Source organism: Tiliqua scincoides, chromosome 2 (assembly GCF_035046505.1).
Source record: "Tiliqua scincoides isolate rTilSci1 chromosome 2, rTilSci1.hap2, whole genome shotgun sequence".
Taxonomy (NCBI): Eukaryota; Metazoa; Chordata; class Lepidosauria; order Squamata; family Scincidae; genus Tiliqua; species Tiliqua scincoides.
The window spans coordinates 65,796,981-65,816,968 of record NC_089822.1 but is presented as its reverse complement, the minus strand read 5'-3'; the positions used below and the strand labels follow the sequence as shown (position 1 = coordinate 65,816,968).

Here is a 19,988-nt window from a genome sequence, read left to right as displayed (position 1 = left end):
ATATCAACCCCTTCTCTAAGCAGCTTGCAATTGCTAAAACACAACATAGTACAAACACTGTCAAAACCACCATCATAAAAGTAACATTGAGGTAAGTATACATGGAGAAGTCTTATCTTAAAAATGACTGCTGGTATAAAACAGTCTCCAATGCCCATCTAAAACTGGGCCATGAAAGGGCTGCACAGACCATTTGTGGGGAAACCATTCCACAATCTAGACACCCTAATGATTTCAAAGGGCCTCTTCACTTGTGTCCACTTGCCAAACTTTCAACACTAGGTAGGCAAAGTGAAGGGTCCCAGAAGCAAACTTTTCAGTCAAGTTCTTATAGAAGACACTGATTCTGAAGATCAAGGCCTCAAATGGCTTGGAGCCTGGGTAAAACCAGCACCTTTAACTGAGCCCTGAAACAACTGACAGTCAGCAAAGTTGGCAATTTTTCAATACCAAAAAGAATGCTGGCTCCATATCCTGGACCAAACAGATGTTTCTGGACTTTCCGCAATGATAAACTTATACACATTACCATAATCTAATTTTGGAGTTACCAAGGCATGAATGACTATGACCAGTTTTGATTTCTCCAGAAAAGAATATAGTTATGGCAATACTATGCTTGCCCAGTTAAACCACAGCTAAGCCAATTAAACTTTAAATGCTACATACATGGATGGCACCATATTAGTAGGCAATGTTCTATGTAACAAATAGATAGCTATCCTTTTCAGTTGTGATTAAGCTATAATACAAATACACATCCCCCACAATGTCCTGTGGTGGGGGGTCCAGGTGAACAGTTCATGCAGACATGCTCTTCCTAACCTCCTACCTACTACTTACACTGCCAATGGAAGCAAAACAAAGACAGCCTCCAATGTATGTCCATTTCAAGGCTTTGGGCTAGGATTGATAAAATACTGTGAGTGGTTGGTTGCATAAAGTGTTAGATGGCATTAACAGAAATGGGAAAGTGACTGCCACCAAATCACATTTCTGAAGCAATGCAAGCAGTAGGTTAAAGTTACGTTATGAAAGTTGTAGAAGCGCCAAGTCATCTTCTGATAACAGTGACAGTGAATGAGTCCTGTGGGACAACCAAAGATTTGTGGCAAGAGATCAAAACAACCACATTAACTAGAAAATGTTAGTCATCTCTACAGATTAACAATGTTTTGGGAAGGGGGGGAGTAAGAGAGATGGAAAATGTTCCTGAAATGCTAAGCACGTACTTAAGACAAGTATATATGAAGTTAGAAAAATGGCTAATCCCTGGTGATTGCTAATGTGCGATTTTATCATCTCACCTGTTTTCCAACACGTAATGCAATTAACGTAGGCTTGAGTGGCTAATATCCAAAACCAGATTAGTTTACAGGGATTTATTATAACTGCTACAAAGGTTGATCAACAACAACAAAAAGTATCTTAATTCCTCCAACAAAGCACAGCATTATTCAAACAGGAAACAACATGCCTCTTATTTAAACTAGGAGAGAAGTGGCAACTATCCTAGAGGGAAGAAAACGTGAATTTCTGGGCTATCAACTACTGTAGTAATTGAAAAAGTTAACGTTATCAGGAATATTGGTACTTACTGTGCCTGGATCTCTGTCTGTTCCCGTAGTAACCAAGAAATGCACAGACATGCCCGTTCAGACACAGAGGCAAGAACAGAAATAAAAAAGGGGGGAAAATTAGAACGCAAGCCGCGAACAGTTTTAAAATGGCTTTTATTTATATAAGTCATTGCACATTCCTAATACAGTGATTTCCTGAAAATTACATTTTGTAAACATGATTTACAGTTTAACCATACACAAAAACCTAGTTCTTTCCATGACAGAATAAATTACTTTTTTCAAAAAATTATTCAAGTGCAATTTTGCCCAATATTTAAATTGTATCCTAAACAAACTTACAAAACAGATGTAATGTTCTAAGCCTCTCATTTCGACACATTCACCTTAAAATTTGACTCTTCATTTGCCCTCCTTTCCCACCCAACATCTTTTTCCAATAAACACTTGGGGGGGAAGAAAAAAAACAAAAAAAAGAGAGAGGGAGGAAAAAAAAGAAGAATTACCCACTTATTCTGTTTAACAATTTTCCACAACATTGTGCAGGCCACTGAGGTTACATCTATGCATCTGTCAGGATGTCAAAATGCCCTGCATGTCATAAAAAGCAGGAGATCTCAGTGATCTCCAAGCTCAAATACTGAGAAGTTCAAGCTGAATCTTGCTTCAGTGGTATAAAATGCAGAACGCTATTTTTAAGGTTTGGCAAATCAGTTTGTTCTTGGCTTTCGTTCTACATTGTTCAATTTCTTTTGAGATGCCCGCCATTTGCAGCAATGTGCAAAGATTCATTTGACAATGTCCTAATCAGGCTTTCCATGCCTCTCACCTCTGTGGTGGTCTGTATCGTGATGCTTCTTGTCATCTTTTATTGCCAAGTGAGACTGCCCACCCAGAGCACTTGAGAGGGCAAGAAGGCCAGCGCTGCTCCCAAGCGGAGGAATCCCAGGAGGCTGAAGTCCTGACGGGTGAGGAGTTAGAGGCACTGGAGGTCCATGGCCATGAGAGAGGTGCTGAGCCTGCAACTGCTGTTGCTGTCATTGGTGATGGTATTTCCAGGCAGACGTCGTACATGCAGCCGCCAACCATGTGAAGGAGGGAAAGAAAAGAAGAACTGGTTAGTCAACTGAAATCAAGACTACTTCCTATTCCAAAGCCTCCCCAATCTCAGCCTCCTCCAACTAATAACCCCATACTAGATTTCACAACTTCTGGAATATTTCCTCAGGTATTGATCCCACTTTGTATTACAGAACTGAGCCGTGTAATTTAATCTGCCGCCCGACTAACAGGAGATTTGTGCAGTCTAGACTCTTGGACATCTGGCACCTCTCCAAATCCACTTCTATATTAACAGAATTAGCGCAGACTAAAACTACAGCTTGCCCACATCTCCTCAGCCCCCAAAGTATTTTCACAACTGCTTTGAGTAAAGAGAAAGAAGAATCCCAGCTTTTAAATTAGGGCTCCATTGCAACTTTTGTTTGGAGCCTGTCTCATACAGAACAATCTGTGTGACACTCTCTCAGTCAACTTGCATTTATAAATGCCCCTCTCAAACTTGTTGACCATGTTTCTGCCTCCCCCCCTTAACATTCATCCCCGTATTCCCCCCCCCATGAAATAATGACAGCATACAAGCCAGAGAATGAATCCAAGTGAAAAAGTTAGTCCATTTCTTATTAGTTAAGAGTTATTCTCAATACACTCTACTGGGGGTCTCCAAACCCCAGCCCATGGGCCAAATGGGCCAAACACAGCCCATGACGAGCCGCCATCTGGCCCACGGCAAGCCCTGTAAACCTCTGGAGGTGAAGGGGGCTGTGCTCCCCTTGCCACTGAAAGATGTTCTGAGGTATGGGGAGGCTGCACGCAGCCTCTCCAGCCTTCAGAACACTCTCCAGAGAACATAAGAACAGCCCACTGGATCAGGCCATAGGCCCATCTAGTCCAGCTTTCTGTATCTCACAGCGGCCCCACCAAATGCCCCAGGGAGCACACCAGATAACAAGAGACCTGCATCCTGGTGCCCTCCCTTGCATCTGGCCTTCTGACATAGGCCATTGGTACAAGAGGATGCAGATGGAAAGCAAAACTGCCTATCTTTCTTTCAATGAGTGGAAGCACTTCTTGTTGACATACAGGACTGTTTGGATCCTGGTCTAAGTATCTCATGTCAATGTGCCTTAAATTATCTTTGCGAAGAAAAATGAAATTCATATGTATTCCTTCCTTAACATTGCAGTATGCATGACATCAACTTTTTTGTTACTTCAAGTACAGTGACCCCTCAATTTAATGGACCTCGATTTAACAGATTTCCAAAATAACGGACACTGCCTGCATCTTTACAAAACTAGCCATATATGTTTTGCACATGTGTATTTTCATAAACACATTCAGACAGACTTTCAGCATTTAATGGATACCCCTCCCCCCACTGCTCCATTAAATTGAGGGTTCATTGTAAATTAATGCCTGCCCCATCACTTTTATAAAGCTCGTAGTGTCAAGAAACTAAGTATGCCAGAAATAGTATAACACAGGGGTGCTCAATAGGTGGATTGCGATCTACCGGTAGATCGCGAGGCAAAATGAGTAGATTGCGGAGTGCCGACCCCCCCCCCCTTCAGGGGCCTCTGGGAGGAAACACCGGGAGTAAGGCCCATTGTACTCAATGGGGCTTACTCCCAGGTAAGTGTGGCTAGGATTGCAGCCTCACAGCCTAATCCTAGGCATGTCTAGTCAGGAGTAAGTCCTGTTATACTCAGTGGGGCTCAAGGTACACCAACATACATTGTACACATAAATGTTATATGTTATGATGGCGCGAACATTGTAAAAAAAACTCTGGTAGATCTCCGGGCCTTGCTGGGTTTCAAAGTAGCTCTCGAGACAAAAAAGTGTGAGCACCCCTGCTATAACAGAATGCCAGGCATGCTCATTAGAAGTTAGACATCTGTCATGAGAAATGAGCTCAGAGGAACATAACAATTTATGTTGCCCTTACCTCCAGTTATCACTACTACTTATCTAGAGAGCTATGTCTAAGTTCCTGAAACAAAATCTGAAAAAGCTGTACATGTGATGTTGGCAGTTAAAATCCCTTCCAACACTGAGCCTAGAACTGTTATGGAATAGTGGACCAAAAAGTTAAAATTCTCTTTATACTGACAAAACAATGTACTTTGTCATCAAAATATAGTCTCTCTTGGTTTTTATTTGGTATACAAACTTAAGAGAGATTGGAAAGCGAAACCCATACAACTATCTGATGTTACAAGAGACAATTTATGAAAAAGTGTCCTATGTTATTCCTTATAATGGACCTCGATTTAACAGATTTCCGAAAGAACGGACACTGCCTGCATCTTTACAAAACTAGTCATATATGTTTTGCACATGTGCATTTTCATAAATGCATTCAGATGTAACAGACTTATAAGACATTAAAAACATCATTTCCAGTTTATCCATGGAAACTAAAGTAGCCTCTCTTTTTTTAGGGGGGGAGGCAGTTTTAAATCATTCTGAGTCTGGCAGAGGCCGCAGGTGAACCTCACCTCTGGAGGGTGGGGCATCACCCCCTATCAGTGAATTCACGTATCCACTGGAGTTCCGTTTCAGAACCTCCACAGATACATGGACACGCCTGTAATACAAAAACAACGATTTCAACAATGGAAGATAGGCAAAGCCATACCTTTAACAGGTACATGCTTGTGTGTGGAACAAAAGCCAGTCAAGGGCAACTGTAACAGAACACGGTACAGACTAAGCCACCTCCTTGTATGATTTTTTTTTTTGTAGTAGATGGGATGATTGCACTTTTTGTTGCACTACCGAAATCTGCATGCATCTTGTGAAGCAACTAATGGCACAATCCTATTCTTGATGAACACTAGCACAGCAATTGCTATGCTGGCCTGGGGTGTCACAAACATGCTGGGTGTTGCAATGTGCTTTATGGCAAGTAAGCATCACTGGCAAGAAAGCTTGTACTGACCTGCCAGCGCTGGATCCAAAGAGAGCAGGTAAGCACCTGCCAGGCAGCACAGGGTCTGGGGAAGGGTGGATCAGGCCCAGGAGAGGGTGGGTACTGGTACACACTAAATCCTCTTCCCAGACTTGAAAGCCCAAAACAAGGCTCCTAGAAATTGTGCTCGCCATTTGGCGGCTGCAGATCTGAGTAGCCCCATTGAGCAGGCTTGGGTGAATGTCCCCTTCCCCAAAGAGTTCTCCAGCCTGCTTCTTCGTAGAACTGGATACAGCATGGGTTGTGCGGCCCTGCTGCACCAGAGCTGAAGAATGAATGGGAGGGCAAGGACATGGTTGTGGCTAATTATCTCTTCACTAATCTCCTGGGAGTGGTTAATTATCACCTGTCCATCTAAGACTATTGCTATGAATAAAGCAAGAGAAAGAGGCAAGGCTATTATTCCAAATTTAGCCCAGTTCCCTGTTAGCTGAAACCAACCATGGTGTTCAGGTCCAGAAAGGAAGCAAACACACTCAGCTGTGCAATGCATAGAAAGATTTTCCTTTACACTTTCAGGTTTAACATTAATTTCATTTATGACATTTAAAATCACTTTTCAGAGTGCCCCAACTACGGCTGATATTACAAATCAGTTATTAAAGTGGACCTATCTGCAGGGGATCTGTTCCCTGACCCCACCCCCCACCCCAGATACTGATTTCTGCAGATAATCAAATCCATGGGGAAAGTCTCAATGATCTCCTGGACACAATCGGAAGCGTCTTCTGGTCACTTACTGGAAATCCCCGAGGCCCTCCAGACGTGAGGTAGGCACCTGTGTTAAGTCAAACCCAAGGGTGCCAAACTTGGGGATAAGGAGGGCCCATTGTATTTGTCATGATGACCAGGAAAATTCATCTACAAAACTTAATACAGGTGTGTGTCACTTAATGCTGGGGATATATTCTCTGATCTCCATTGCTATGCGATTAGGTCATTAAGTGAACATTCAGCCCAAATCTAGTGCCTTTGTTGTGTAAACCGATGCACTGATGCAGGCTATGGGATTGTCTCATTAACAGCCTCTTTGCTGTGCTTTGACCACATCCTATATGCAGTTCATTTTTAAGCAACGCATGCCTATATAGGAAAACTAAGTAACTTGTTATGTATCCATTGCACCGTTATCCTGTCTAATGTCTTGGCTATGGTCACTGACAAGACAGGAGATATAACCTAAACTGGATTTTTAAAAAATCATAATAATTTGAACACCCTCAATTGAACTAATTAGTAATCTTTGCTTCTTATCATCTTGCAACTTTTCTTGAAAGGTTCCTGCCAAAGTGAAGAAGATGGAAAAATAGGAAAAGCTAATGGGGGAGGGGGGGAAGAGATCTATACTTTGTAATTCTGTGCTGTTTACTGAAAGTAAAGTGTGTTTAGTAAACTTGGCTAAGAAAATCTACAACAACAAATCTGTTTGAGTTTTCATTTCCAGAAAAGAGTTGGGGACAGTGAATAAAAACACAATACTGTGAGGCAGACAACAAATTAGGAAAACCTGGAAATATCAGAAAGCCCAAGGATCACATGAAAGCTCTGGAGTGTTTTCAGATGTCTGAACTAATTACTTCAGTTCCATATCTGCCAGCGATAGCTGAATACCTGACTTGCCACCTCTTCCCACACTCACATCACCCGTCTTCAGGCAATAACATAGATGTAACCATATTTAAAGTGGGGTGGGGCAGGGCGTGGAGACAGAGAGAAGAGTAAATAGAGAGTATAGGTCCAGCCTATTTATACACAGATTTTTTTATGCACAGATTTGACTCAACAGGAATGGCCACTGCAAATGAGAAGGAATGTGCTGATCCCTGGAGAAGGGAAAAAATGCATCCCTTTAAAATCAGTTTAAAAAACTGAACAGTCATTTAACAATAGCCTCCTTAATGAGAGAGAGAGGGCAGGTGGCTGACAATCCATCAATCCTTCTCTCTCCAGCAGACCCCTCCCTTCTCCCTGAGTGAAAGAAAGGTCATCACTTTGCACTGGTGAAGGGAGGGACTGAGTGAATTGGATGACTGATTGATAGATTGTCTTCTTAATGACTCACATCTTACATCAGCAAGGCTGTTTTTAAATCACTTGAGCATTAACTACATGGTCATAATAAACCCTCAAGAGGTTAACCTCATCCTCTTAAGCTTCACACACTAGAATCTCAAAGATAGTTGGCAACCACAGCCAAGAAGTAGAAAAGTAATCCAGCATCTTGCTAATCCTTCAGTCAATCACCTCATGCAACTATGGAAAGCTCTTTGGAGGCCAACAACTCAATCTGTCTCACAAGTACTGTCAATCCCAGAGATACTTCACAGAACCATTAGCAGCACACCTCAAAAAGGAGATGGGGGGTGGAAGAGAGAACCAGACACCTCCAGTATTAAATTCTCGCTGAACAAGCTACACAAAAATACACTCACAGGCTGCCTCTTTCTTGGGAAAGCTATAATGTTGCACTTGGTATGACTTCACAATTCATCAAGTTTTGTCTCAATAATTCTGCCCAATCTGTACCAATCTTGTAAAGTAATGTTATTGGACATCAGGGTGTACTAATTACAACTATCCTGCAGACTTCCTGGCACACACAACTACACACTTTTAATTTTCCAGCCTGTTGCTTAACTATCTTCTTCCTTCAATCCCTTCAAATTCTACCAAGATAATCCACTTAAACCCTTCATGCCATAATCTAGATTTCTTTCACTTCAATGTAAAAACCTACTACCATTCATGCTTAAACATTTAAATGCACAGTATCACATGCAGTTATTTTTAAAAGAAATGTTTAGCTTGCCAATTTACTACCTCACTTAATTTTGGTTAATTATAGGTAAGATCGTCAAATACAAACAAGGCTGCCCACATAGACTGGGATATGCATAATTTTGTGCCACTTGTCCTTTGTTCTTACAAACAATCTCAGTGATCCTTCCACAGCAATAACTACCAAGTCACATAATAATTGTAATATAATTGTAGCTGTATATTGGTTGTATCCAAATAGTACAATGCCCAGTTTGCGGCTTCTTTTTGGTAGCAAGCTCCCTTTGTTCTTCCATCAATATCTATTTTCCCGTATAATAGAGTTACTTGCCACTCTTGGGGTTAGCTTGCTTTTGCATTTTAAAAGAGTGCATTTTTCAATAACTTTTCATTTTTGCTAATTAGAGGTTTGTTCCCCTCCCCCAACATACACAACCCTCAATTTATGTGTCCGAACAGAAACACAAATTCAATCTTGCCTCTAATAGCTCATTTTCAATTAAAAAGGCAATGACAGAATTTAGAAACAATTACTGGAGTCATTATGCCACATCAGGAATCAGAACCCTTTTAACAAACAAGAGCACCAAGGATGAAAATTCTACCTATGCATAGGAAACTATTTACAGAACACCTGCTTGGAATATGTTCAACTTCCCTTCCCTCTCTGCTGCTTCTACTTTTATGGTACAGAAATATCTTTAGCACAGTTAAGCCACCGGCTACTTGATTGCATTTCTAATGTTGGAGAATGCACCAGCCTATTTGCATTTTAAAAAGAAGTCTTTTCATGATCTTTCATGCTCACAATAGACGTCTAAACCGTTAAATTACTATTTCTTTTATTAGCTTGAAAGACACTGCAGTTTAAGAGCATGGCCTCCGCTATTGTTCTTTACACTAAGTTGGGTCTCTGCACAATACTGACAGCTGCTATCAAACTGGGCTGCGTTTACTTTCAGTGCAGCTGCTGCTTGTAGGAACAGACAGGCTCCCGATGCCTCCTCCCCTCTGGGGAAAGAGGCTGACACAGTGCATGTTCAATGAAGGGGAGCAAAGGTCCACTGAATTGTCAGCCCAATTTTATGCTACTCCAATTTTCCAGAGCGCACACAATTCCTTTCAAACAAAATCAAGCATATGTCAAAGCATGAAACTTATTGTGCAGCATAGGATAATTATTGATGTATACAAATGTGCAAAGGGAAAAAGGAATCTCTTATTGGATCAACTGGGTAGAAATGTGGGAGGGAGGGAGCAGCAATGAGCTTTGGACTGCACACAACTTTTCTTCAGGCTATAATAGAATTGTCAAGATCAGCTATGCAAGAATCTCAGATTGGGGGGAAAAGGCTGGACTGTGCTAGTTTAGTTGGGCTCAATGTAGTATTTATGAATACTCACTGAAAACTGCAGTATATATTCAATGACAGTGATAGGTTAATACTGTGAGTACTGTAAGATACTTGTCTATATTATCTTGATAAAACAATGCAAATACGTCAAGATTCTATTGAAAGGAAACCAGCGCCTTAAGTTTGATTACAGTCTAATGGTAAATCTTTATTAAGTGCTGAGAATTCATAGGACAGTGCTGCAAAGCAGGGATAATTTCAGTTTGCAGCTTGTACTCAGCTGAATGGCAACTGTACATGAGACACACTCAGAGTTGTGTACTCACCAAAGGATTATAGGGCACTCAGTAGAAAACAGTCAGACATGCCACAAAGCTTCATGGGCGAATGTCAGAGGTTTTAATTTAAAAAAATTTTAAGGACATTTTTGCTATTCAGTGTCTGCTAAAACGTTCTATAGTATAACAGAAGAAGTACGCCTCTTAACCAAAGATGTTTGTTAAGTCAACCAGCAGACAAAGAAGCAGACTATGTGAACTCTTGAGCTGAACTTTTAAATTAAGAATTTATTAGAGACAAGCAAAGGGTCACGAAGACAGCAGACAAACTATTTTAAAATAAGAATAATTAAGTATTTGATTGGATGGGAGAAGGGGGAGAAACAAGGATCTGGTTCAAAAGGGGGGTATGTTTATGCAAAGCTAATCTGTCAAGTGTAATAAAGCAGCTTGAATAAAATTTAAGCTGAAAATCCACTGACGCTCCCCATTGGAGGGAGAAATAGCTATTAAAAGGAAATGAAGGTCACCCTCCCAGTTTATTTCACCTAATTGACTGCCAATAGCTTACCACAGGCAAAGCGACAGCAGATCTACAATTGAGAAACTGATAAAAGGAGAGTTTTCAAGCTGAGGCTCATTCTTTTAATCCTCCCTCGCTCTTATGTTTTTTTTCCATCTCCAGTTGGGATGTAATTTTAAGCACAGATGGATTAACTGGTTCCATTGTCTGTAGACGTCATTGGGCTATGGCACTGTTAATCCATACAGCAGCATGTCTAATTATCATTACAAAGTGTCTGAGGGAACTATAAAGACCAGCAGGGCATCTTCTCACAAGCAATTAACATAAATTGATAAATGAATAATTTGAATCTGCTCAAGGCACTTGCATATGAATAAAATCAGAAGGACCACTTCTTGTTCCAGTTCCTTTTGCTTAATACAGAAGGGCAAGAAACATGAGCAATATTCCAGAGTGTGTGGCAGTGGGACATGGGAAACGATTTTATGCAGAGGATGGAACTCATGGCTCATGAAGCTCAATAATGCAAAACAAATTACTTGTGATTGACAATCATGCACAAGTACACCCTATGAACCCCTATCTGCATATTAGATTCAGGCTTCAAGGCTATTTAGGACATTCAGAGCATTCAATTAGTTAAAAAAGCATGTCTAGAAAGTAGTTCTAGTTACCAAAAACACTTCAATGCCAAACAAATCTGTTGATCCCAGGGATTCTATACCAGTTTTGATTAACTGCTTTTGCAACCTGCTAAGACCCCAACTCAGTGATGCAAGACAGAGTATCATCACATAACTAGAATATAGTCAAGGTGCATAGGCAATTATCTTAGAAATCACAGTTCCAGTCCTTCTATCCATTTTTTAAAACATACAGGTTCCAAGCAAGTAATGTCCAACATCTAGTATTAACTATGAAAACAGTTGCTAGGTATTTAACAGTTTAAACACAGCAAGGCTACCCAAGCAATAAAGATAGGAAAGCTGGTTATACACACTGTAGGAGGTAGACCTGGAAGGCCACGTACCCCGATGATGGCATTCAGCTCAGCCATGGTCACTTGTTTGGCACGTTCTACTGCTTGAGCCACTTGCTGTTGATGCTGGAAAGGCAGAAAACATCATTGCCATTATTGGACTCAGCTCAGCTAACTTAACTAAGAATGAAAGATGGGCATTTTACCAAGATTCAGGTATACTGTCGGGTCGTTCTGCAATCTGGTACACCCGAGCACATTCTGAGCATGAAAGCACTTCACAAAGATTATCTTCATAGAGTAACCCTATTCTTGATAGAATAACCCCATAAGGTGAGTCAGCACTACAGTATCCAGGGCTTTTTTTCTAATGGAACGCGGGGGGACGGAGTTCCGGCACCTTTTTGCAGGGGCCCCTCCCCTTTGGAGGCATTCCAGGAGGGGAGAGCAAAATAGAGGCATTCGCTGGATGGGTGCTGGGGAGTGCAGGGTGGGCGGGTGCCTGGCCCCTGCCTGACCGCACAACGACCCCCTCCTGCCCCATCTCCAAGCTCTCGCCTGAGCCCAGCCCGCCTCCCCTCCCCCCGTGCTCTGCTTTCCAGCGCAGCTTCCAAGTCGGTGGAGGGCGCGGGGGACACGCACTGACGCCGAGGAGGAGGATGGACAGCCAGCCAGCCAGCAAGACGGGCTGCGGCACCCACGGAATGCCCAGGTACTGGCTTGGTGGAGGAGGAGGGGAAGGAAACTGGCTGGTGCAGCCCCCGTGCCAATCTGCAGCACGAGCCTAGGCGTGTCTATTCAGAAGTATGTCTCATTGTGCTCAATGGAGCTTGCTCCTGGGAAAGGGTGCATAGCCTTGCAGCCTGAGAGCCCAAGCATGTCTACTCAGAAGTAAGTTCCACTGTGTTCAATGGGGCTTACTCCTGGGAAAGTGTCATAGCCTTGCAGCCTGAATAGACAGGCAGAGGAAGGGCTCTGTGGCTGCAGTCCTCTCCACACTTTCCTGGGAGGAAGCCCCACTGCCTCTACTGGGACTGACTTCTGAGTAGACAGGCACAGGAGGGGCTCTGAGGCTGCAGTCCTCTCCACACTTTCCTGGGAGGAAGCCCCACTGCCTCTAATGGGACTGACTTCTGAGTAGACAGGCACAGGATTGGGCCCTGAGGCTGCCATCCTATCCACAGTAAGCCCCATTCACTAAAGTGGACTTCTGAGTAGACATGCATAGGATTGGGCTCTTAGGCTGCAATCCTAGGCACTTTCCTGGGAGTAAGCTCCATTGACTAGAACAAGACTTACTTCAGAGTAGACATACCTAGGATTGGGCTCTTAATCCTGGCAGAGATATATATCTGCACCCGTTTTCACATGCTAAGGGCAGGTGAAAAGGGATTCTACGTGTGTACAATGTGCTGTCAAGCCTTGCCAGAGATCCTCCTCATCCTTCCCCCACAAGTATGCCCTCCACCAGCCAGCGTTTGCAGCTCCTCTCCAGCAATGCACAGCAGCTGCTCAGGGCAGCAGAGAACATACAATTGCATGCCAAGCGCCTTCCCAAAGACACAGAGTATTCTGATACCTGAATTAAACCATATTTAATCGCTTGTTTGCAAACGTAGCTGTTTCTATGTGCACCTAAGGACCCCTCTCGTGTAAGAATTCCTTTTTTGTTCTTACTCCCACAGTTGCTTAGAGTAATTTTACTACATGGAACTCATGTAAGCCATTTTTCAGAATCCATTCACTGCTTCCTCTCCTCGAAATAGTGCCACACTACATACTACAGGCTACAAGTGCACCTGTACGGTATTTTTCCCCATGTGTAGAAAAAATAGCTAGGGGGAAGGGGATGTGAGATTGACAGCCCAATCCTATGCATGTCTACTCAGAAGAAAGTTCATCTAAAGAGGGAAGGGAAGCACATAAAAAATATTTTATTTCTCCAATAAAAAAATGGTTTAAAAATAAATAAATTAATGATTAACAAGTTGTGAGTTCCTGCACCTTTTTATTTACAAAAAAAGCACTGACAGTATCCCTATATTGCATGGAAAGTAGTGTATGCTGAGAATAAGCAGCTTGCTTAGGGCCACGTGGTGATTTCATTGAAGTGTTCCAATTTGTAGCTATTCTCCTAGGGTGCAACCCTACACACTTTCCTGTGATTTAGTGTCACTGAATTTAATGAAGCCTATTTCTGAGTAGACATGCATAAGATTTTGCTGCTAGCCACTATGCTATATCAGCTCAATCAAAGTCAGAATTTTAACATAAGCCGAGCTAGAATCTTACAGCTGACTGATCAACAAGCCCCAATTGTATTACAAATCATTTAGTTTCAGAAATATTTAATGTAATTAAGGCCTGATTCTACAAGCTGCTGCACCAGCCAAAGAGATGTTCAGGAACAGCCTCAATAATTGCAATGGTAGACCAATGGCACCAATTGTGGCATTTGGTTGGCACTCACAGTCAACCAAGGACATTGCTTAAGTGCAGCAATATAGGTTAAAACTGCTACATGGATGAAACTCCCTGTTAGAAATACATAAACAGCAGCCCACCAAGCAGAATGTGGTTCTAATCTCTATAGAGTAAACCACATCCAATCACACAATTCTACATGCTAGAGATATGGTAATGAGGGGTTTTCATGAACCTGTAATTTGACAAGCATCCTGCTACAATCCTGAGTCACAATTATGCCTTTCTTATCCCATCATAATAAGCCTCTTTGGATTATATGAAACCACAGAGTCTCCATAATTTCATAACACCTGTGAGTACGATAAGATTTGTCCTTGCCATGTTCCATAGTCTGTTCTCCACATGCAAAGAGCATTCATTGCCATAGACAAATGGGAACTCACCAGTGTGCTCACAGGCACTATAAAACCAGTGACATTCTTCACAGTTTCTATAGGACTTCAGTTATGCACCAACATGGAATTGGATGTCTATGTGTCTTTTCCTTATACAGTATAGACTTTCCTAGAAACTGATTTACAAATGCCACTCAAAAATGTAGGGTGTTCCCATTAAAAACTAACATTTTTATTTACACAGAATTTAACAAACGGCTATATCAGCAGCTGCCAAGCTAATAGTGGCACTATAAAATATCCTGATAATCTTTACTAGTCTGCCTCTCCCACCCTGTCTTAGAATAATTTTGTGATTGAACTGTTTCACTAGTTATGCAGTTGGAACTCTCATCTGCTAGACCAGATTAACGGGGGGCTTGCCAACCAGCTATAACAGATGTTCATCATATTTGTGAATTTTGATAAAAGTTAACTTCTTAAAAACTAGCTAATTTACAAAGAGGCAACATACTTTCACTTTAAACAGCTGAACAATTTTACTTACTTCTTGAGACAAAAATGGGATGACTTGTGCACAGATTGTATTCAATCTCTTGGCAATTTCTGTCTATAGAAAAACATAAATATTTGGATTAAAACATGCTATTATGTATTAGTTCATTCACAGAATCATTTTCAGTACAAAAGCTATAAACAATCAAAGGGGGCCGAAATTACTACAAGAGACCCATATTGTTTATGATTAATACACTTTTAGACATTTAATCAGTGCAGGGTTCAGTCTGCAGAAGGACATCTGTTGTGTTTCCAATACTTCATCTCTTACATATATTAGAACACAAATCTGTTGTTCATAAGTAGCTCATTAGCAAGTAAAGCATTGGTTAAAATCCAGCATGAGCTAAAGCCTTTAAGTTGACAAATCTATTGTTTTTCTAAGTGTCTGGGTCACACAGAACATTATAAAAAATTACTGTGCTAGTGGACAGAGGACAGCCTCGGAACAAATCAAAAGTTTAGATAAGGAAACGAAGTCATAGTAGGAAACATCCTTAACACAGAGAAACAAGATACAACTTATGCTGTCTTATCTCCTATAAAGCAAAGGGGTGAATTCCCAACAAATTCCTATCCATAAGAGGAGATTAGATAAGGTTTTTATTTAAATCTGAGGTCAGTTGCCAGGATGATTTAGAAAATATTAAACCAAACTTGATGCAGATTTAACATTGGACATGACATTTTCCTTCAACTGGGTTGAAAATTGTATGGAATGATCTTTGGCGAGTTTTTAAACAGGTTCTTAATTCAAAGAAGATGCTAGCCCTAGTTTACACAAAGCAGTTTTGTTTTGTTTTGTTTTTAATGTGAGAATTGATTAATTCAGTTCAGGTTGGCAAAGCAGAGATAGGGAAGATGCTGTTAGAGGACTCTTTGAGAAAGGAATGACAAAATAGCAAGAGGTTATAAAGTCCCATGTTTGACAAATGGAAGACTCCCCTAGAAATCTTGAGTTATACATACGGGTTAGGACAAAATCTGGATTAAAGTTAGCCAAGGTTCAGAGCTCAACAGGGCCATGTGGCCATGCAGCTTAAAGAGAACACTGCATTTTTGAAAGTGATCATCTTCAAATTGTCAGTTAACCTTTTGGAACTGTTTTGAATTATTCTGTATTTTCAGAAATCCATAGTTTTGATGGGGAAGGATGGCCTATACTCCACCATATTTTTCCCCCTCATGGAAGATTTAGAGCCCTAGTACCAGTGGAGTACCAATGTTAGGCCAACACTGGCTGGAACTGGGCTTGCACTGGTGGACCACCAGAGCTCTGCTGCTCAGCGGTCATGCAGACCACCAGGCATGGAGAGATAGATAGGGTGTGGGGGGAGGAAGAAGAAAGGCAGGAAGAGGGAACGGGGCAGACCGGTGGAGCTTTGCTGGTGTCTGCCCAACAGAGGCTCTGATTCCTCCACCAACCTTTGAGTCATCATAGAATTGATTAGCCCATTGCTAGGCTACTCCCTTTACCCGGGGGAAGGAGACAAACAGTCCCCTTCTCCTGAGGAGGCAGCGGTGGCTGCCTGGTACATGCTTGATGCAACAGCAGTCATTTTCAGCCCCGTGTACCAGGTGCACCCTCCACAGCCCCGTGCACCAAGCAGCTCAGGATTGGGCTGTGAGTGAGAGAGATAGTAGAAGATCATGAGTGTTTAGCTCGAAGTAAGGGATAGGTGGAAATAGCAAATTCTGCTACAGAAAGGATTTGGCAGAGAGGAGAATGAATCTATTCCACTGCACCAAATCCCACACTCTGTTCTGCACCATGACAGAATCCAGTCATGACTAAATCACTTATGCACAAAATCCTTTAGCATGCCAGCATGGGCAAGTAACAGTGTATCTTCAGGGTGCTGACAATCTTTTGGGATATAAGGCTTCTCTAGGCTTCCCCTTGACCACTCCTAAGGAATGCACTGAGTCAACAATGTGTAGGTATGGAAAATGCATGTAGGTATGGAAAATGAGTACAACATGGTTGAAGTACAGTGAGGACCATGCTACATCGACTATGCGCTTCTAAAGAGTCCTGTGCCAATTCCAGAAATACCACATCAGCTGGAGGTGTTGTTCTGTCTGGACACTAGATTGGTGGAATGATATCAGTCACCTCTATCACACCACTATTATTCGCAGAACAGGGATGGGCAAATCCAGCGTAGTTTCACTCGAGTCTTTGCTCCCCATGACTTGAAAAGAATCATAGCTGGGGCTCTTTCCGAGTTGCCCAGAGCGTTTTCATGACTCAAAAAAACTTGAGATGGTCCCTTAAAAAGCCAGCCATGGAAAAAAACAGGGCTGCTGCCAGGCTGTGTGTATGAGATCTCTTTAAACACTCCCCTGCTGTCCCAATCCCAACTGTAAGCAAGGCAGGAGGGGTGGGATGGCCTTAGAGAGAGTGGGGACAGAAGCCGCAAGAGGGATAAGGGTCTCACGCGGCAGCTACAAGCCTTACCAGGATGTCCCAATCCTCTGAAGGACCCAATCCTCTACTCAGAAGTAGTCCCATTTGCACCAGTTGTTCAATGAGGCTCCCTCCTCCCAAGTAACAGAACAATGCATTTGGAAAGCATGATTGCTATGAATCGCCTCCTCCCCCTCCTTGGGCTTCTCCACTCAATCCTAAGGCAAGAAACCCCTTGTGCTCCTCCTCCTGCCCTGTCTCAGCCAAAGAAAATATCAGACCATCCATCCTTTGTCCAATGATCATCAGTTCTTTCAGAGATGGGTAAGACAGCCTGCTTCCACCTCCTGCCTCCTATTTGTTGCAAAAGCAAGCCATTAACCCTTCCCTGCCTCCTTGCTGCAACCTCCCTGCTGCTCACCTTGTCTGAATGATGGCCCCACAAAGTTTTATACGCCGCAAAAACAGTGAGTAAGCAAACCCTGGCACAGACATGCTCGAGTCTGCATGCGTGGGGATGAGTGCCGAGTCAAGGGGCCCTTGACTGGAGTGTTTTATCGAGTCTTCCATGTGCAGGACTCAGGTGTGCATAAGCCAGTAAAAAACAGGCATTTTTGCAACTCAAACTCGAGTCACCTGACTCAAGTTCCCATCCCTGGTAATAGTACTACAATCTGCAACATTGCAAAGTACTTCATTAGCAAAAGCTAAGGAGGCCTGAAAAGAATGCAGCTTTTCCTTTGCAATTAACTAAATGTGAAATGCACATGAAGATTTATTTGTGGATATTTGGCTGTAAGGCACTAGCTTAGCTCCAGTTATGCAATCCACCTGAAAGCCATATGATCTATCTATTCCTTACACACAAATTATATTCTGTCTGAAGCACCCAAGACCACTGAGCAGGGCCTCTGAGAGGAATTTTATCAGGGGGCACAAAGTTTCCTTTGGCCCCTTCCCAAAGGGGCAGGGAGTGAAATAGAGTGAGGACAGAATGGAGTGGGCAGAATGGGGGCAAAACGGGCAGGGGGAATGTGACAACAGCTGGAAGAGTCTTTGGAGCCCAGGTTTATCAGTCTTCCCAATGCAGAGGTCAGGTGTACCTGCCTGCCCAGTGCTGGCAGCTAGATACAATAATACGGAAAACCAAACACACTCCAAGCCCCTCTAAAATATTTCAAATATAGAAAATCATTGCAGGAGAATAGTATCATTGTGTTAGGCTCACACTAGAATGGAAAGTATCATGTGTACACCAAAACTGACTTCTGTAGCAACTGTGTCGCTGAGCTCCTCTACATTCCTTCATGGTAAGTGAATCCACAAGCCAAAGAGCTACTGCAGCAGGTCCGTTTCTTCCCAGATGTGACACTGTTAAGGAATGCAAGCATTCCTGGGCCTGGTGTGTACGGCTTGCTGCCATGTACCATGGTAATACCCCCAGCATCCCATGTGGGCAATGAACCTGGGTGAGATTGGAAAATGTAAGATCGCAGGAAATTTCTAGGCCCCGTCCTTTCACTCCTGGGCTCCCTTTTTGACGCTGGGTCCGGGGAACAAATTACCCCTTCACCCCCTTCTCCTAGACCCTGCCACTGAGAAGTTTGAGGTTCTCTGCAATGAGTAATGAAATCCTGAGGTAGAGAACTAAGACAAGCTCGCATAAAATAACTGCTCCACAACTTTCCTGCTTTTCTCTAAAAATATTCAAAGGCCAAAATTCAATGACCTTTTAAATTTATATATATATATATATATATATATATATATATATATATATATATATATATATATATATATATATATATATATATATATATATAAATTGATCCAAGCATGGCTTTCCAGCCAGCCAAATCAAAACGCAAGCCCTGCTTTACACATGGGCTATACAATGCATATGGTTTTAAATCTCCAAAACGCCTGCCAGCCTGAAGAGTTCATGTAGTATTCATGACATTGGGACCTGTCACCACTTTGACACAGCTTATCGTTAGATTTCTGATCTGCAAATATAGAAGACAGTTAAAACAATGAGGGATACAGGAAACAAGCCCTTGCAGATAGCAGACACATCAACACTAATTGCCCATGTTCTGTTTGGCTCAGTAGCAAAGTAGACTGCAAAGGTCATGAAAGCCCTTGTGTTTGTACTGCAGCTCTTCGTGGAGCAGCTCAAGTGCCCTTAATTGTTTATGTTCTTAATGCAGAACCTCTTGAATGCATTCATTTTTAATAGCCAGCTTGAGTGTGGGGCCTATCAAAGAGTACACAGCAACTCCAGTCATTAGTCCTTGCCATCACAGTGATGGTCTTTTCATTTATTTGTAAATGACAAGTTTACCAGGCCCCCAGACTCAAGTGCTGCCCTCCTTTTTTGAAGCATCATAAAAATTAACATGAAGGAATTTGGCTCCATTTTGCCAGACACAGCAGAAACTGCAATTGTTTTGTCATTTGGGGGGGGGGGGAGGGGGAGGTTCCTTTTGTGTGATGCATCTTTATTAACATAAGTGTTTTGACCTAAAATATAGCCAAGAGAAGTGCTGTTGCTTGTCATTTTGTCAAAGTTCATTCTTAAAATGAATGGCAAAATGTGCTCAGAACAGCTTGAACAGCTCTACAAAGACGCTAACACTATTTAATGATTTTTGCAAGCCGCGGCT

General features: G+C 42.2%; 1 protein-coding gene across 4 annotated transcripts in view; it reads right to left on the bottom strand.

Moving 5' to 3' along the window:
- LOC136642229 (transducin-like enhancer protein 1) overlaps positions 1 to 19,988 on the bottom strand; it is a 78,647-nt gene that overhangs the window by 40,715 nt on the left and 17,944 nt on the right. For 2 of the 4 annotated variants that reach the window (XM_066618588.1, XM_066618589.1), the window contains exons 5-8: positions 14,902 to 14,964; positions 11,554 to 11,658; positions 2,410 to 2,614; positions 1,599 to 1,615 (exon numbers count right to left, since the gene is read on the bottom strand). In XM_066618588.1, coding sequence (XP_066474685.1) covers positions 1,599 to 1,615; positions 2,410 to 2,614; positions 11,554 to 11,658; positions 14,902 to 14,964 — 390 coding nt within the window. The remainder of the gene's footprint in view (positions 1 to 1,598; positions 1,616 to 2,409; positions 2,615 to 11,553; positions 11,659 to 14,901; positions 14,965 to 19,988) is intronic. The other 2 variants (XM_066618590.1, XM_066618591.1) reach the window with 1 other exon arrangement.